The sequence below is a fragment of the Perca flavescens genome, chromosome 19 (assembly GCF_004354835.1).
Source record: "Perca flavescens isolate YP-PL-M2 chromosome 19, PFLA_1.0, whole genome shotgun sequence".
NCBI classification, from domain to species: Eukaryota; Metazoa; Chordata; class Actinopteri; order Perciformes; family Percidae; genus Perca; species Perca flavescens.
The window spans coordinates 15752250-15772797 of NC_041349.1; the positions used below are offsets into that span (position 1 = coordinate 15752250).

Sequence of the window (20548 nt, forward strand, 5' to 3'; positions counted from 1 at the left end):
GTACTCTCAACACTTATACACTGTGTGACACTACCATATTTGAACATATACCTACATTCAGAACAGAGCAACATTAATGCATTAATCTAACTTTTACATCCCGCTCCTTTCGTTTCCTCTCTGCTCTCCAACTGGGAAGCCCACTTAACCTGGCATGCATGTAAGCACTTCCACAACAATGCTCTGCTTCACTATTTTTTTTACAGCTTACCAAATTTACAACTGAGAACACAGCTGCCCACTGGAGCAGCTGCAGTCTGAAGTTGTTCGATGGCTCCGCAAGATTTTCTGAATTCTCCTACAGTCTTCAATAAGCCTTAGCTTGTGATCATCTGACTGCAAGCTGAGACTAGCCTAGAACTTGAGCAGACCCTTATTTATGACATGTTTATATCAGGGTGAATTTAGCATACATATGAGCTGCTAACTGGTATAAACAAGACAGAATGTTTACTTTATCCTCAAAGTAGTCTCGCTTCAGCCAGACCCTCCTCCACCCTAACCCTAACCCTAACGCTGCGGAGGAGGGTCTGGCTAGTCCACACAGCATTCCGGGATGGGAGAAAAGCTCTTGTTTATTCTGCTGTTTCCTATAACTTTGTATAAAAACCTGACAAGAAAACTTATTGTGGTGAGAGAAAATCCTACAGCTTCTTGTGAACTTCTTTCTCCACTTTCCAGTGAATAAAACTCATCTGATCCAGCTGCTGAATTGGACCTGAGAGAACTTTCTCTTCAACAGCAGCAATGCTGTAATGACCACATTAAGGCACTAAAATCAAATCAAATGTAGGGACCAACTAATTGATGAATAAAAATAATTTTAAATGTGGGCATTCTGAAAAGGTAAAGGTGTAGCAACAACAACATATTGCTCAACATCATGCATTTTATGATGTGACATTACTACATCATCATACATCATACTCAGCCCATGTCTGTCAGTCTTACTTAGCGTAGGCCTTTTCCAGCAGCGCGCTCCAGAACTCGGTTCCCTCTGCCGAGTGGACAAAAAGCAGTTTCCCATCCTTCACTGGCAGCCGGTCATCGATCACCACATCCACCCACTCGCCAAACTGCCAGAACTGCACGATAGACAGAAGAATACTCCAATATTAAAAAACTCTAACAGACAAGGTTTATAAAGAAACACAAACTATAAGTATGATATAAAGTATGTGAAGAAGATTAAATGACACAAGATATTATCAGCAGGAAGGTACCCAGCTATTCATCAAACTCCCAGAATTAAATTACAAGAGACATACAGAGTTTTATTTAGATTTATGGTGCACATTAACTAATACATGTACAGAAGTGGAGTAAAAAGTACAATATTTACCTCTGAACTGTAGTGTAGTATAACTATAAAATATAAGAAAATGGAAATACTTAAGTTTAGTACCTTGGAATAGTCCATTCATTGGAAAGATTTTCCTGTACATATCGGTTCTGTCTGGCTTATTAAGAAATGTCAGCCCGGTCTTATTTCTGCTGCTGCTGCCTAATTTATCAGGTTATCATGTGTTTACAAGCCAAACTAAGTGTGATTTGCTACACCTTGTTTACCTGCTGTGGGTAAAGTAAATCAACTCTCAGCCCCAGAAAACCTATATCCACTATATCCAGTCAGATGCATAACAAATGAGAACCTAGGACACATTATCTGACATTTTAATTTCAAGAGGCAAAACAAGGCTTTGCAATGCAGCAGGTGAACAGAGGTAAATGAGGGCAGGGTGAATTGTTTTCGCACATTTGGCCTTTATACGTGGCTGCGTGCCTGTTGGCCAGCAGGGAGCAGAAGAGATCAACACAACATATGAAAAGATGAATGGAAGGAGCCAGGGGCCATTTACAAGTAGAACTGGTTGAAAAAAGCTGAAGTCAAAAGTGGGAGGGTTTATATTGTCAACTCCTGCTGTTTCTCAGCAACACAACCAAAAAACATGCTTTAAATTTGAAAAAAACTTTAAAAATGACTTGCAGGGTTCCTACAGGTTTCACCAAGATTCAAGTTTTTTTTTATCCTATTATCCCTCTCTTTTGGCCACACTAAGCTGTTTTTGACAGCCAAAGACTGAGGCATTTTAAAATAGTCTAAAATGGATGGTCTGTGACAGTGTGCAGCATAAGTCCTGTCTTTTAGCTTTAGTCTTTTAGCTACAAAAGTGTGCAAGTGCAGAAAACACAAAGAGCAAACTGAGAACTGGTTATACCGGTAGACATCCTTCAGAAACCTTGAGTCGTGGTGAGTAATACAAGTAATACACCTCATGCAAAAAAAGTGCACACAGAGTAATACAGTGTTGTGAAAGAAATATTTCCTTGTCAAAGTCATTAGGTTTGTAGAACGGAGAAAGAGGAGGAAGGAAATTGCAGGATTGTCATAACAAGCAAATAAAAAACTACAGCTGGCGGGTGTGTGCATGCATATGTGAATTTACAGATTGCACTTCATGTCAGCATGTGTGTGTACAGCTGGAAGACAGACGGATGGATGAATTCTGCATGCACCACAGAGCTGAATCCACCTCTGGGAGGAGCTGTGTCACAACACAGCTGACTGAAGACAACACAAAGCACACGCACACACACACACACAGGCTTAACCCTAGCAGACACACACTTCTTCATTTTACTCTTTCGCACTGACACTGCTGTGCGTTTATCTCACAGCAATGTGGGAGCAACACCCAGCCCCACTTTGGGAAATTCGTTTACCACATCTGTGTCATGACTTGCAGTTAGCCGGCCTTGAAGCGTGAGAAATCCTCGATACAATTCAACGGACAGTTCAGACTTGCACTATGAAATGTGTGCTATAGTAAGAAAATGATAAAAGATTCTGCCCCAGTTAAGTTTCATTTCTTTCCGACTGAGATTACCTAGTTTATAATTTATTCTCACTCTCCTTTTGTTTGCCTGCCTCGCTCGTTTGCACAGACTCCCTCTTTCCGTGCCCTTCTACAATTATTCCCACTGCCAGCAGCACTCATAATTACATTTTGGGATGACTCATCATGGTCTGGGTAATTTATCCAGAGGCTTAAAGGATCGAAACTAATTCAAAGGGAATCCCTGGAAGACTTGACAGCACACAAAAGGGAACAGAGCATGGAAACTCGGGCAGAGAAGAATAATTTAAAAACTGCAAGTAATGGAAACGTTTATTGTCTGCAATACAAACACAATGAAGATAGGCTGAAACAAACACTCATAGACATAATAGAAAAAGAAGATGATGAAAGCAGGGCAACTCTTACACTACCAAATGGAAAGCATCCATATGTATTTACGAGCCATTTCATGCACATTAAACATGCATGCATTTACAAGCCTTTAGAGCAAATTAAAGAATTATTTCCCCTCATTCTAGCAGTGAGAATAAGTATGTATATGTGTGTGTGTGTGTGTGTGTGTGTGTGTGTGTGTGTGTGTGTGTATGGAGAACAACCATTGTACATAAGAATGAACACAGTCTCTGGGAATCAGTGAAAAAAGACTGGCCAAAGACTGGCTTCCCCTTTGCTGACTTCACTGTAACTGAGACACCATCCCCAGCAGATGTAGAAATTGGTGCTGTGTGTGTGTGTGTGTGTGTGTGTGTGTGTGTGTGTGTGTGTGTGTGTGTGTGTGTGTGTGTGTTTGTGTGTGTGTTTTATTGATCCATTGATAACAGATGAGTCAGCGCTGCAGCCCTGGAAATGTTCAAATCTTTGTCTTCAGAAACACTTCCTTGTTCTCATCTCTCTCTCTCTCTCTCTCTCTCTCTCTCTCTCTCTCTCTCTCTCTCTCTCTCTCTCTCTCTCTCTCTCTCTCTCTCTCTCTCTCTCTCTCTCTCTCTCTCTCTCTCTCTCTCTCTCTCTCTCTCTCTCTCTCTCTCTCTCTCAACACCAGGCAGGCCGACAGTCTGGTTGGAAAAACCCTAACTGCATCAAGAGAGGGCAGCCAACTCAGCTCTGTGACAAAGCAGGTTGAGATGGCAAATATTAAAATCAGTTTCAAATTTTCTCTCACTGTTTTCTGCAGCTGTTTTGTGAGAACATGAGAGGAACATGAGAGGAACATGAGAGGAACATGAGAGGAACATGAGAGGAACATGAGAGGCTGCTTAGCTACACATTTTGGCAAGGAGGTTCACAGTTGCTCCTGCTTTGCAGTCGAGCTGATGAAAGCACCAGAGACATGCCTGTGTAAGATTAGAGCACTCAAGTAATGAGGCACGTCAGATCATAGACACACAGACAGATACACTCGTCGACAGCTCTTCCTGACTTCATTATCAAATAGAACAAAATAGAATAGTAACAATAAGTAAAAACAGACTAAGTGCTTTTCTTATTCCTAGCACTACTGCATATTGCATAATCACTAGGGCTGTCCTCGACTAAAGAAATTCTTAGTCGACTAACACTTATAGGATTTTGTCGACTAATCGATTAGTTGATTTAATTGACAGAGCTGTGCGGTTTGAGAGGTGGTTAAGCCTAGAAAAGCACAATATAAATGTAGTTAATTAACCATCTGTAAAACTGAGTTTCTCCACAATTAATCCTGCAAAAGCACCACTTTAAATTTTGTGTTTACCATAAATGTGCTCAGAGGTTTCTTGGAAATAAGTAATTAAGCATGAATAAGCATAAAAAATGACTAATCGACTAAAGAAATCTTAGTCGACTAAGACCAAAACGACCAATTAGTCAACTAATCGACTAAGAGGTGGCAGCCCTAATAATCACAGGTAATCCCTCTAGGATAACAACAAATTAGTTTGAGTTGACATGCTGTAATCTGCTTATCATTTCATCTTAAGTCCTTAATACTTAAACTACTACTACTACTACTACTACTACTACTACTACTACTACTACTACTACTACTACTACTACTAGTGACTGACCTAAAAAAGGCCATTCTGTTTTGCGGTGGCAGTAGCTCAGTCTGTAGGGAGTTCGGTTAGGAACCATAGGGTTGCTGTTTTAAGTCCTCATATGGACCAAAGTATGTTGGTGGTGGTGGTTCACCTCCTGGGCAGTGCTAAGGTGCTCACCGGACCCCGTGTGTGTGTATTTCAGGCCTGTGTGTATTGGGTGTTCTAGCACCAGAGTGAAAACATTGTAATTTCCCTTGCGGGTTGATAAAGTATAAATTATTATTATCAAAGCAACCACAATCAACAAAATCATAAGCTTGTCAGGCTTCATCAGCATTTAACATGTGGGTTATGTTAGCATTAATCTCAAAGTACAGCCCCAGGAATTTGTTCATTAGGTTCAAGTACCACTAACAGTGATGAACTGAAGTGGAAAAAGTGTACATTTATATTTCACACTATATTAAAGAGTTGGCCATCACTAGAGGCAAAACGAGTTATTTCTACAGTATATAATCAAAAATGTAGCTTTCAAATACATTAACTACAAAGATGGGCTATAATATACGGCAAGTGTAGTCACGTGTACATCCACAAGACCTCAGTGGGATTACTTCCTCATGCAGACCTGTTCTGCCAGTAAACGTTAATGATTCCAGTATGCAGGTACTTTCCAATATCATTAATTTTTGTCCTAAAATATACTACATTCAAATTGAGCTTCTCATAATTAGAAAACACTGCTGCAAAGATTTTCCTACCCAATATTGGACTGAATGCATGTGTTGTTTACCTGCTCACTCACTGCAGCACAAAAGGGTTTGTGATAAGGCCAACACCTGTATCACTGCTTCAGCGTGCAGCAGCTATTGTACGGTCTCAAATTTGCATGCGTTTTTGCATGTGTGCATGTGTCTGGAGTATTTTGTGTGAAAAGCAAAGTTCAGCTGATAAGGCCCAGCATTCTGCCAGCACCATAGAGATAGAATAAATAGAACCAAGATTTTCTATCAAAGCCACAAAGCAGCAAGACTGGTCCTTAAGGAAGGAGAGGTGATACTGAGTTACATTATACACATCAGTGTACTACCAAAAGTTGTTTTTTGAATAGATGTGACAGACAGAAATTTTATGCGTGATAAAGAAATGGGTGTTGGTCACTCTAGGAGTGTGTGCTTAAGCCTGTTTGACTGTGACTCAAATACTCCAGTTTATGTCTATTTACTTTGTAATTGTCACACTTGCATTATAATAATGGGTGTGGATCTAAGAAGTTAGTTATCTCAGATGACTGAGTGAGGAATAACGAGTGAAGAGTGTAAAGAGTGAAAAGAGGAGATTATGAGACGAACATTTTCTGTTTAATTCCTTATTCTTTCTGGGATATTCTGGAGAGAGTGAATAACAAACTATTCACTGACTCACTGGTTCAATATATTAATTACCACTGAGCAAGAAACATACTCATAACTGCAGATCATAAATCATTTTTTAATTAATATAGTCTCAGTGTCATCTTGCAAATACTTATTTTGTCAAAATAAATGGAAAAATTGGATAAGGTTTAGAATTAAATGAGATGAAGAAAAGCAAGAAATCCATAAAGGAGAAAGCGATTACTTACAATCATTTATCGAGTTGCCAATCAACCTATCATTTCAGTACTATTTTACATACAGTGAGAGCTGCTTAGTGTAGGGTGACCAGACGTCCCCGGTTTCCAGGGACAGTCCCCGGTTTTGATGACCTGTCCCGGCTGGCGCTGTCCCCGGAAATGTCCCCGGTTTTCACTGTGACTGACCGACCCGAAATTGGAATGAAAGAAAGAAAACATTGACCAAACGTATAGCCAGAGCAAGCGCTGCTCAGAGCTCAAACTGAGATGTTCTAGAATATCCATATCTGACGATGCTAAAATGACTGTTTATTCACATGGAGTCTGGTGGGTTTAGCGAACGCGATTTCGCTAAACCGTTTAAAAAAAGGATCTTACTCTAACAGAAAGATCAACCTCCTTAGAAATTATTTCCATAATGTTGTCAGACACTTAGGGCTAGATTTACTAACACTAGCGCAGTTTGCGCTGCGTCTGTTTATGCGAGTTCGGTAATAGCGCACGCTATGCTTCCACATTTTGCGTAGTATTTATCAACCCTGACACCCATCAGGCAAACAGCGTCTTTCTCCGCCCACTATACCGTAAATTGCGCTGTAGCAAAGCGGTACTTGTTCTATGAATATGGCTGAGTGCAGACTGCGATATTCCCACTGCTGATGCTATGACTGTTTGAAAAGATCCTGCTGCCAATATTTGTAATGTAGCGAGGAGTTTAACAACTGCTGGAATGGAATGTGAACGCTGAGTGGGAGATTCAATTTCATCTTTGATTTCTTCCAGTAACTCTAATATTGCATGGCTGCTTGATCTGTAACGCTAAATGATGTTGTGTTCACTGACAAAGTGTGATTCTTATGTTAAAAATATTTTCAGCCTCGCCTATGTCTTCGTCTTGCTCAAATTACTGTTGCCATTTCACCAGCGGCATAAAGGTCTACGAGGAAACTCGATTGCGGCTGGTTCAGACCTGCTTTTAAGAGGCGGAGAATTTCCCCATAGAATAGAGACGCGCTCTTACTGACAGTCTTTGTAAATACCACGGAATATATAATTAGGCGCACTTTGCGCTTATCCTCCCACCTTTTTGGGTGGAACTCCCACTTTCCCCACGACCCTCCCACGAACGCATATTGAAAGCGCAACTTGTCTCTTCTCGCTCATGTGGCAGACAATCTGCGATTTTACCCAAGTGCGCCCTGTTTGTAAATAGCCCACATCGGTTACGTCCGTCTTTGCGACCAATTAGCGCCTGGAAACAGGCGCAAACGGCTTGATAAATCTAGCCCTTAGAATATTAATCTGAGCCTGTCAGTGGCAAAACAAGCACTTTCATGAACGTAAATACAAGCTGGACAATTGTCCTATTAACTTACATTTGAACTTGTTTCGCCGTTGCCGACTGCATTGATCTTGTTTAATACTGGACCAATGTCAAAGGAAAATATTTCCTCAATAGTTTTAGTTGTATCCAATACTCAATGAGCTGTTGCAGAAACAAGCCCAGCGTGAAGCAACAAAGCAAAATCTGTCAGATAAATGTAGTGCAGTAAACATTACAACATTTCCCTCTGAGGTGTAGTGGAGTACTTATAAAGTAGCAGCAGGGGCGATTCTAGGATCAGACCTTTAGGGGGATCAGCCCCTAATGAGAATGTGACACGGATATAGTGCATGCAAAAGTGTTAATCTGCGCCATGAAATTACCAACTTCTTCCCAACAGCACTCCTGCTCTCCCTCGGACAGATAGAGACTCAGCCCGTGAGTATGGCACAACCACCTCAACCAGAATCTAAGCTTTCCAATGATATTAGAGCCAGTTGCTGTGATAAATGGTTTGAGAGAAAATTAACATTGAACTTAAAGACTATTCAACCTGTGTGTGCATGGTTAAAATTCTGAAGTGCAAAATAGTTCAGGCTACAGCACAAATATTTCCATCCATAGATAAGAATAATCAAGTCTAACCTCTGAATTTCTTTTCAAAGTGCACCAGATTGATGCATTCAAACGTTAAAACAGACAACATTTTAGAGCTGCCCCAGTGCAGCTTTAGTGTCCCCGTTTTAAGTTTTACAAAGATAAAAACATTACATGTTTTAGAGGTATTTACACTTTTGAGCTGAAAATGTCCCCAGAAATTGTCTCAGAAATCTGGTCACCTTAGCTTAGTGGCCTGCAACTGTATTCAAACTGCTCTATGTTTCTTACCAAAAACAAACAAAAGTATAAATAATGGGAAAGTAATTAACAACGATAGCATGGACCGATCTTCCTGTGACCCAGTTTCACAACAGAAATGACATCACGCATCTAACCACAGCGAGACATCAACAAAACCAGGTGAATAGACGTTACTTTGCCTGTGATGAATCAGCCAGAAGCCAAACACAACTACAGTACATACAAAAATGCAACAAAATAAACTTTTCTACTTTGATTTGAACCAATGAAAACTAACTTTGATCTTGATTTCACCACCAGTGGCGCACCTTACAGGAAATTACACAACAGGAAGGGGTTGAGGCAGAAACACATCAAATTAAGTGAGCTGACACAGTAGTGCATGCCCCTGAATCCAAATGTTCAGACTTCCACACAATTGCAGGCAAATACTTGATACAATGTGTCTTCAGTTGAGGGTTTGACAAAAATACAGTAATTGTGTTCAGCAGCTCATGTAAAGGGTTATTCTAGTCTGCATTCAAATGGCTTTTATCTCTGCTGTACTTAAAGCAGCAGACCCTGCACATACTGTATGTTGCATAAAATGCTAGTGGCAGTAATATTGAAAACTGTTTGGAAAAACACTTTTGAGATTCTTAAATGGTCAGGAAATAAAATGTCATACCCATAGAGACATGATAACGGTTAACACGTCGGTTCAGGTTGAGTTTAGCCTGTGAAGTCTTTAGATGGCCAGCTGCTAGAGAAGAGTAGCCAGTGGGGAGCTGTGTTCTGTCCTTAGACATGTGTAAATGCAGGGAGTGAAGCTGTTGTTACCTGGAAGTGAAAGATGCCGGCATAGTCCTGCTGGAAGCTCTGTCCGTGAGGAACCACTCTGTGGAGGAGGTTGTCGTTTAAGGTCAGCGAGGCGATGGCTGCCAGCAGCCAGCAGTCACCTAAGGACGGACACACACACACACACACACACACACACACACACACACACACACACACACACACACACACACACACACACACACACACACACACACACACACACACACACACACACACACACACACACACACACACACACACACACACACACACACACACACACACACACACACACACACACAGTTGTATTACACGGTATCAGCCCTGAATGCCCAAAACTACTATAATAGATTTGAATGTTAACAAGAATAACAGCAGGTTGTTTAGGTGTTGGACACTCATTTCCAATTAAGAAGACTCCCTCTAGATCCATTACCATATTAACAGAGAGCTAGAGCTAGTTCCTAACGGTTTTCCATAAAGGTCTAATTCATTCATGCCGCTGCCTGAGACAGAATGTACTTGGAAGCTTAGTGAGAAAGTAAGTCATAAAACTAGAATTCCTTTTAAAAAGGAGGTTGGAATCAGAGGACAGGCTCAGCGGAAGACCATCAAACACCTTGCAACTGCTGCCGAAAGAAGCAGTCACCGGCTCTGGCTGAATCGGAAGGAGACTGTATGGGCTGCCAAGTGACCTCATGGAGCCTCCAGTGCAACACACACCCAGGTCTGATCAGCCTGCGGTGGGACAGTCTCGGGTCAGGGTGTATTGTGATAAAAGGCCGAAACACCCAATGAGGCCAGGGTGCACAACTGATGTTGTGTCGTATTGGAGGCACCAGGCGGTCATCCCCCAATCCAACAATAGCGCTTGTGCTGAATGATCAAGGGACTGTAACATCTAGTCCTAGTAAGCATACTTAACATCTCAGTAAACAAAACAATCTGAAATATGGTACGTTTGAACAAGTTTTACCTTCTAGGAAATGGGAGAGGCACTTGTTCCACTGGACTGGCTGAGAGCTCAGTGAGAAAGAAACTCATAAAACTAGAATTCCTTTTAACATCTCAGTAAAGACAACAATATGAAACATGTTTGAACAAGTTTTGCCTTATAGCAAATGGGAGAGGCACACGATCCACTGGACTAAAACTACCACAGCTCCACAATAAGTCACCAATGTTGTTTGAAGGAATTACACTGTGGGTTTGAGCCACAATTTCTGTTATGATATGTGTTGCAAAAGTTTCTTGATTAGAGGACAGGAACACCCTGATTGTAGTTTTTACCATCTTTTTCTACACATACAGGCTTGTGGCATATGATTTGAGATTTTACAGTGATCTTTGTTGTGTTATCTGGGAGTAGTTTAACATTTAGATTGGTCTATTATCATATCTTGAATGTTAATTTCAAGTCATGGCTCTTCTTAAAACGTTCTAGTTCATTTTAGCTAGTGTTGCATCTATTCATGCTGGTTAATGATACACAGTACTTCTACTGTATACCAAAAAGTAATTTTAACCGGAACGGGCGATTTAAATTTTATGTTAACATATTTATATTCTTATTGTATAATCCATCAACAGCCCCTAATAGCATCTGGTGGGTCAACGTATCTTCATACAGCGGTTCGTATGATATCTGTTGAAAATGTATGCACAATTTTTTGTTTGTTACCCTACAAATGTCCAGGCACACGAGCGATCAGTGCACCGGCACAAGCAGTGCACAACATAAATAGGCAACAAAACTACTTTAGTTTAGGAAAAGGTCGTAGTTTGGCTTAAAATAAGTATGTTAGTTAAGTACGTAAATTAAGTACGTAAATGACATACGTGGCATTAGGTAAGTAAACAAGTTACTTAAAAAAAGTAAGTTCAAATAAGTCAAAGTTGACTTCTGGTTTCACGTGTGCGTGACGTCAGAGCAAGTCGGGATCAAGTCGGACACAAATCTAACCAGCATGGATTGGGCGGCGATCGCTGGTGATCAATTCTGCGCAGATCTGGCTCATCTCGAATGAGCCTTTTGTCACTCTTTATACTACAGCGCATGACTTTTTCTTTAGAAGCAGCCCTGCATGTCATGGCTCACGGTTATGTTGGTTATAGAGGAATTATAGTGCATTACTTTTTGTAAATTTAAGTAGGACAGCGAATGAGAACAGTCTAAACAGATAACCCTGTAGCATTCAGATTAAGACTTCTTAGTCATGGTGCATTTGGGCTGTAAAACAAAGTGAAGCATCATGTTTTCTGGCTCATCATTTTTGAGTTTATTGTTTTGCAATTCAGCTGCTCCTCTGAGAGTGAGAGGGAGGTTGGGTATAGAATTGCATTTTTAAGGATAAAATGGGAAAGTTACTTCTTGCACTGCCAGAGCTACCGCAACAGAGGGACGGTGGCCTTGTTTACAGATGTGAGGCAGAGAAACAAAGCATGAATTATAGATGCAGCTCTGTGTCGAGCAAGAAACATCTCAGGCAATAAACTGTTACTGGTTCTGCTGAATTGACTGTGAACCCTCCTCTGTTTCTCTCAGGCTGTCCATCTCTATCCATCACTCCTCATTCAGTTTGCACTGTTGACTTTTTTAATCTGGCATTTGACTTAAGAAAGAGTTCAGTCTTTATTTACAGCTAAAGACTGACACATTAGGGATGATTCTCATTATGTATGCAATGGGAGCAGGTTAATGGTAGGAATAATCTTCCGTAGAAATATTCAGAGGGAGAGGGAAGCTTTGCGTAATAATGTCCTACATCCAGATAGTTAAACTTGAGATTGCAACCTGGCAAGCTCTGGCAAGTCTCTCCTCTCCTGTCCTGTAATACTTTGATCTTGCAGTAGTAACAGTGAAACTGATAAGAACTCTCGGGGTTGGACTAACCCAAAGATCCCTGACAGATGTCTGTGCGAGTGGCTCCACCTACGATGAACTCGGGACGTTTGCAGAACTCCTGTCAAGTGTACAAACACAACAAACAAATTATTGACACGGTTCACATGCTGGGTTTGTACAGGTTTCAACACATCAAAAGAAATTTGGAAACCTTTACATTGCCAGTTAAAATATCCCTTAAGATTGTTTTCTGACACAATAATACATTTAAACCTGACTCTACAAAAAGACCTATCTCAGTCTGTCGTGACACATTGATCATTTTAAATACATGTCTTTATTATATTGTATAATAAAGACATTTTAATTTTGTACAAACCCTACAGTGTGCCTTGGATTGTTTTTGAAGGAGAACTGCAGTTTATATATTTTTTGAGACCATATTCCACTCATGCAACAGGCCCTTCACAAGATGAGATAAGACTACATTAAATCATTTAAAAAAAATAAGTATAAGTAATTATATATAGAATACAACACATACAGTACTGTATACGATACTATACAAGCTTTGAAGTTGTTCAAGGGTGTGTTTTCTAATGTTTGACTTAGCTAGGCTAGCTTCTTGCTTTTGTTTCTAGTGTTTGTGCTAACATCCCAAAGCTATCTCCGTTCTTAACAAAACAAAAATCAATCTCAGCACACAAATATAATAATTATTATTATTATTATTATTATTATTATTATTATTATTAGTAGTAGTAGTAGTAGTAGTAGTAGTAGTAGTAGTAGTAGTAGTAGTAGTAGTAGTAGTAGAAGTAGTAGTAGTATATTATTAGTTGATTGACAGATAATTAAATGGCAACAATTCTGATAATCCATTAACCCTTGTTTTAAGCTACAATGCTGCCCCTTTAAAATCGCAGAGCTAAAATGAAAACCAGACTATTTAAGGACCAGCAGAGATCACGAAATAAACATTTCAGGAAAGATATGTTGCATTCTAGTGTTCACGTCTTAGCTCCCGATACAATACAGTACTTCATGCTCTGTAAACCCTCTTTGACGGCATGTTGAGCGTGAGAAACTCCACATGAAGCTCTAAAAAGAAATATTTAATTTATTCTCTTGCGCCCCCTCCTGCTCCACACACACACACACAGGCTTAAATTCTCTTTTCAGGCTCACACAAAGCACAGATTTTTGGGGAAACACCATGAACCGTCTTATGCATGGTACATATTACAGATCCTGTGGTTCAGGCCATGCACATGTATTATAAAACATCAGACTTTTTGGGACAAATGAGACCCCAGAAAGCATTAGAGCGGACTGACACACAACAGGAAACATGTTACCACAGTGGCTCTCACACACTCAAATGGAAGCTGCAAGAGGAGCTAACATGCTGCAGTCACGCTCACGATCACGACCCCGGGGGCTTTTAAGACCACGCTCTCTGCTTGCTGCTCTATTACGGGACTGACAGCAGCAACCTGTCACGGCATGTGCAAATCAAACAGTGATGAGAGCAAGGGCTGCCTTGATAAAAACGAATGAAGACAGTCCCACTTAATTCTCTGGTCTAATATTTAGCTACAGTGAGCACCCTGATGTAATTATAATGTAGTGAGCGCAGTGAGGAGAGCCAGGGAGAGGAAGAACCACAGAGACAAGCAAGCAGGGAAGGATTGGAGGTTTAGGGAGATACATGGACGGATAGAAGAAAACAAGAAGAAGAAGAAGAAGAAACCTCTCTAAAGACACTTGCAAAGTCCTGATTAGTGTTGTAGGAACATTAAAATGATATTGACCACCACTCCTGACAAAAAGTTTAGTTGCCAAGCAATAGATGAAATTCATGTCTGTGAGGAAAAATATTAGAGCAGGTAATAAAAAAGCTTAAACAGAATGGATATTCAGTCATTATCTGCTCGCTCCTGAAATAATCAGTCAGTGTCGGATATATTTCATAGGATCATCAAACATAATAGAAAGTTAGTGTCTATAGTTCCTTCTCAGCTTTCTCCCAAACACTTAAAGTTAAAGGACCATACCTGTTTTTTTGCATGTTTTTGCTTATGCCCTTCAAAATCACATGTACTGTACAGTTCATTATTACAATAATTACATTATTTCATGACAGTTGACAGAATACCATTACATTATTTAGGGTAACAGCAGTGTTTTGTCAGGTCTACTCAAACATTGCTTTGGTATGAATGTCATGTTATCAATGTATGGTAAAGCAGTTTAAAATGTGGATTGTTTTTAGGTGTTCCAGGTGCTGGTTGAATGCCGACATACACGCTATACCGACCAAGAAGTAAATGTTGTGAAATAAATCACATACATGCATTAAAAAGGTTGCATGTTTGGTCTCTCAACTGTCACATATAAGAGCTTTCCAACAGCACAACAACTGGGAAGGCTTCTAATGAAGCAGGGGTAGATGTGTTAACAAACAAAGATAATATAACTTTGACAAAAAAATGACTAAATAATCGTTTTAATAGAAATGTTAAGTGTCACGTTTTATACCAACATGAGTTGAAACGAGCTAGTATGAAAATGTTTTTTAAATTCTAAAAAATATGTGGTGTGCTTTGTAAAAAGGTTTAAAATGATATATATCAGGTATTTAATAAAATGGCTAAAAGATAGAAAAATGGTGGGCGCCTGGGTAGCTCACCTGGTAGAGCGTGCACCCATATACAAAGGCTTAGTCCTCAACGCAGCGGCGCTGGGTTCAGTTCCGACCTGCGGCCCTTTGCTGCATGTAATTTCCCCCCCCCCCCCCCCCCACCCATCTCTTTCTCTCTCTCCCCTTTCATGTCTATAAGCTGTCCTGTCAAAAAATAAAGGCCTAAAATGCCAAAAAAATAATCTTAAAAAAATAAATTAAAAAATGGTCCCATAGCAAGAGTATAAGCGTGTTTCGTAGCCAAAGATTACACTAAAATTTCAATATTTACCAGATTATCTCCAATGTTTTCCTCACTGGCAATGCACTTCTTATCTATGCTTTGACAGAAGACTGTTCCAGTTACTGCAAGGTTTATTTAGCATGCTCTCTTGGAGCTTCTTGTTAAATTGATGTCAACAGTTGGGGAGAAGGCTAAGATGAAACCTGTCTGATGGTCCTCCAAACTTTGATGAAGATTTTAGAGTGAAATGTTAATCATTTGATAATGAACAGCTTTATTAACTAAATTTATATTTGTGTGACTCCATTTGTGTAATTCACAAAATTAATAATAATTCCCAGAATTAATAATAACATCCAAGCTAAGGTACATTTTCAGCAAAATAAGTCTCACCGTGGGCCTCATCCAGCGCACTCCGTAGGTCTTGGCAGAATTGGGGCCGAGCTCCTTGAATCCCAGAGAAGATGCGACACAAGGGAACAAAGTATCCTCAAACAGCTTCCGATTCTGGAGGCATTGGGCTTTCAGACTCTCGTAGTCCTGACCCAGAAACTTCACAGCCATGTGATTCTGTCCCAGACCGTCATTACGATCCCACTGGCTCCTCAGCTTGGCAGCCATGCCTGTCGCAAAAATGGGCTCCTCCATCCTGAGTTTGTGGAGTTAACTGTGGGGTCACGCTGTCAGCTGTAATGTTGTACGTGTGGAACTACAATAAGATGTAAAGATGTGTCAATAAGTAGTGAGGCAACTGTGGCTACAGTTTTGATTTAAAGCACTGCAGCAGTTTTGATGTAAATTTGATATAAGGTGGTAATGGCTTCAAGGCTCAATTATAAATCAGAATGAAAAATCAGTGGCCATTAAGAAGCTATAAAATATTGACCAGGCTGCTGCTTGGTTGCGGCACTTGTGGTTCTGCCGTAGCTGGATACTTTGAAAGCAATAACAATTACAAGTGTAGGGGCTCAAAATACAGAAGCTTTACAGACTCTGGAGAGAGATGTCCTACTCACAGCGAAGGCAGACGTCCCAGTGAGCACCAATCACAGTTTGTTTTCAACAGCCAACAGGGGTGCAGGCCTCAGTCCTTCCTTGTCCAACCAGCAGCTACACTCTAAAAGAAATTAAGTTAAAAATGAGATACTGAACTGAGACTGTATGCAGAGATGCAAGTCCATACATAGCTCTGTGAGCAAAACAGACAATTGCAGCAGCCATGTACACCCTCTATACATTGAAGGTTTAAAGACAAATGAGCCCTGCCTATTTATTTTCAGTCGACCATAAACACACATGCTCGTTCTGCATAGAAAAGGGATTAGTCACAACAGGCCCGCCCTGCTACTTTGTGACCTAAACTAAATTTCAAAATGTACCCAATCAGTTTTGCACCTGTCTATTTGATTGCTCACAATGGCTGTGTGTGTGTGTGTGTGTGTGTGTGTGTGTGTGTGTGTGTGTGTGTGTGTGTGTGTGTGTGTGTGTGTGTGTGTGTGTGTGTGTGTGTGTGTGTGTGTGTTTATTGTACACAGGGCTAATAGAGAGTGCAGTTAGGTGTGATTCTTGATACACAATGAAGGCAGCACCAGGCCCAGAACAAGGAAAAGCTTTCTCCAACTTTTTAATTAAGCAGAGACAGGGAGGAGGAAGTGTAAACTGTAATTAGGGCCAGCAAAGCTCCTGACAGAACAGGAGCTTCTGAAACAGTTCATTTTAGTTTGTCTGTTTTTGTCATCCTTGCTTTGCATCTTACGGTGTTTTTATTTCTTTCTAAGACAAATAAACAGATGGTTTGTTTTCAACATCTCTCCCTTTTTTAGTTCTTTGAGCACCGTCTTTTTTTTACCACCTCAACTCTCCACTATCCAAAACACTCTTCCTGTTTAAAGACTCAGCTGTCAGTCAAAGAGTTTGGCTCTTATTGGCTCAGAGGACCACAGTTAGTTTCCACTGCTCTCTGTGAACCACACCCATTGAAAACATCCCAGTTCACTAACATTAGCTGAAAAATATCCCTGCTAAGAGAGCCAAAGAACACAATGTAGCTACAACACCAGGTTTACAGGTCCAATTTTTACAGACTGTGAAGAATTGTTATCCACAACTGCTGCTGCTAGCAAGGGTAGTACTACAACTACTACCAACGTTGCCACTTACAATAGTACTGCAATTATTATTATTGCTAACCTTACAAGACTAATGTTACTAGAGCTACAGCTGGCTAGTATAGTGCTAGCAGCTGTACGTTAGCTAGCTAGAAATAACGTTACTAGAACTACCACTGCTAGTGCTATCCTACTTCCATATCTAAAACTACTTATTTCTACTAATCTAGCATTTTTACTAGTGCTATTACTAAAACCACAAGAAACACTTTTGCTATTACTAATAGCACTGACCGAAATGTTTCTATCATCAATGAAAGTTGCCATTTCAGCCGTTTTTCCCGTGAAAATGAAAATTACATGAATAATATATATCAATAAAAATCCATATTTTAACATTAAATAGAATAATTTATTCATACCCAAATCCTGCTCCACACACACACACACACACACACACACACACACACACACACACACACACACACACACGTAATTTACAGGGCGGATGGGTTACAATCCCCCCAATAATAAAAACTGGCCAGTGCAACCACCCCAGTTAATAATAATAATAATAATTTCCTTTACATAATTAAAAGACATTTGCACCATGAATTCATGCAAAAAAGGGCACACATTGTTGCAGAAAAAGTCAACAGAATGCAAAAAATCAAGTGTTTGTTGTGTATGCTCAAAATTTAAATTTTGCTCAAAAGTGGAGATCTCTGCCGCCCCAATGTTGAACCCAAAGTTACTCACACAGGCCAAAAATGCCGTAACGTCAAGATCGAAAAGTGGCTAATGGAATGCCAGTGTACAGTGTACTTTTTTTCCCCTCTGCCGCATGTTATCAGGGCACACTCTGCCCAACGTTCAATCTGGCTGTAGTGAATATTTCATTCCCCTCACATGTGAGATACACTTACCCCCTTACACACATACATACACACACACACACACAGATATCCTCCACCTCAGTGCAGGTAGTGACATCTATGAGACATGACAAGCGGTAGATTTCATGTCCAGATTTCATGTCCAGACCAAAGCCACCACTATGTCTAATAACATGGAGCTGGATAACAATACAGAAACATATTCTCTGCTACAGCTTATTCAAATAGATGAGGATATATGCTTGAACTAAAACTAACATAGTGTGTTTATGTGTTACGTTATAGGCGTGTATTGAAAGCAACAAGTTATAGCTATATTTTGCACAAGTGTTTACTCGTCTTTTATGTAGGTTTATGTATTATCTTATTCTGGACGGATAAGAACTTTTCTGATGATGTGCGATAATGTGAGGATGTGTGACTCTACTGCAAACAAAATCTACCTCTGGGTATAAATGAAGTAGCTTGAACTTGAACTTGAAATAACACCAAAGGCATCAGCATGATAGCTCCTCCATAACACACCATGAAATGAATTGCATTAGGTTTCATACATATTGTGTTATTATTTGCTGTTATTATACAATTTTAGAAAGGGTATGGCGTATGGGTCATGCAGCTAACCTAAAAACATGGGACACTCAGGGGTCACATGAGGAGCTTCAGATTGGGGAAAAAAGGGGGACTAAGTATACAGGGCCCTATTGTGAGAAGGAGGCCTAGATACTAGAATAAATAGTGGATGCGGGGAGGGGCCCATACAGGATGCCTGTGTACAGGGTCCAGAATGTTGTGCTACACCCCTGACAGTCACACAAGGATTTTGAAACCAATACCAACAGTCAGTAGTAGCTATGTCTCACCGCTGCTTTTCTGCTAATGTGTGTCTGAGTCTAATGTGCCAGTGGTTTCCTCCTCACACACCGAGAGGAAAACACACTGCTTAAATACATGCTACTTGTAACTATGCCTGTGCCCTGTGGGTGTGTGAGGTCCAGTGTTTGAGGTGTGAGTAAGCATTCTGACCTCTGGTGTATTTCTGTATGCAGGGTTCATATTCCAAACACTGTGAAATGAAATATCCAAAGTGTTTGCTTTAAAGCCATAAATAAAATAGACCTGAGAAACTAGACACGTACAGTGTCCAATCGGGAGAATAAATGCTGATTCTTGAAGTGATCTTTATCAAAGCAGGATGTAAAAAAATTGGCTTCACACACACGTAAAAACAAGCAGTGTATGTAGATTACACTTATTCTTCTATGAGTGGTTTAATTATAGTGAATAGCAGGCATTTATAGGGCATATCCTCGTGCATGGCTCACACAGAGACTAGTCCTGATAGTAGGTGCGGTCCCTGAGTGGAGATACAGTGTTCCGCTGCCATACTGCCACTTTTTTCAAGTTGATCAACCTGGCGACCTTTTACGTTTCACATCACTATCATCAAAAATGGTATCCGTACAATGAGCAGAAAAAACGGCAGCAATAACAGATTTTGGGCAACTTATCCCGCAGCATTTGCAGATTTCGTGGTTTTATGGTGTCGCGAAAGTTGTAAGCGACTGCGATCGGAGTTGGCATTACACGATTTTGGTTCCAGTTTTCACAACACGACCCATAAACTTGAATCTCATATAAAAAAAAAGTTCAGACTAGAAAGTTAACAGCATGTTATCTTCCTGCAGCGCGACACAACTAGACATACAGTGAAATCAGTGTTGATGAAGGAATTATATATTTACCTTGCAGCCGGATGTTTCCGTTAAAATGCAATGCAATGTTACTTAAACATTCAATATGAAACTTGGCTTCCTCTCCATGTTTAGTGTAGGTTCAGCCCTAACAGCGCATATTATTTAGGAACGCCCTGCTCCCTCTGTTCTGATCTATGGGAGCTGATGGGCACCTTCCGACTGCGTCTGCGCAATGTACGCTAGTCACAAACCACACAACTGAAAGGGAGGGTTAAGCTACACTCTGCTTTCATGTAGGCTACCATGTTTTGATCAGAACATACAGGGCCTTATAAAGCAGTTCAGTCTTGTATGTTTGAATTTATATGCACTTTATAGGACTCATTTGACATTAGATACAGTTTTAACAATAAAACAACACGTAGCCTATCCATAACGTTGTGCATTATGGAAGTTTCATGTGTCCCTATGAAAGCTATTTTAGTTTATTTTTGTAGGCCTACAAGTACTGCATATTAAAACCTTTCTTACATTTTAAACTAGGCTATTTTTGATTTGGACTACTAATTTCAGTGGAGAA

The 20548-nt window shown here is 40.2% G+C and overlaps 1 protein-coding gene across 1 annotated transcript in view; it reads right to left on the minus strand.

The window, feature by feature from the left end:
* capn1 (calpain 1) overlaps window positions 1-20239 on the minus strand; it is a 33094-nt gene extending 12855 nt beyond the window's left edge. The window contains exons 1-6 of the mRNA XM_028563785.1: window positions 20017-20239; window positions 16284-16384; window positions 15661-15976; window positions 12389-12458; window positions 9496-9614; window positions 952-1085 (exon numbers count right to left, since the gene is read on the minus strand). Of these exons, the coding sequence (XP_028419586.1) occupies window positions 952-1085; window positions 9496-9614; window positions 12389-12458; window positions 15661-15915 (578 nt within the window). The 5' untranslated portion in view covers window positions 15916-15976; window positions 16284-16384; window positions 20017-20239. The remainder of the gene's footprint in view (window positions 1-951; window positions 1086-9495; window positions 9615-12388; window positions 12459-15660; window positions 15977-16283; window positions 16385-20016) is intronic.
* Window positions 20240-20548: the final 309 nt, after the last annotated feature.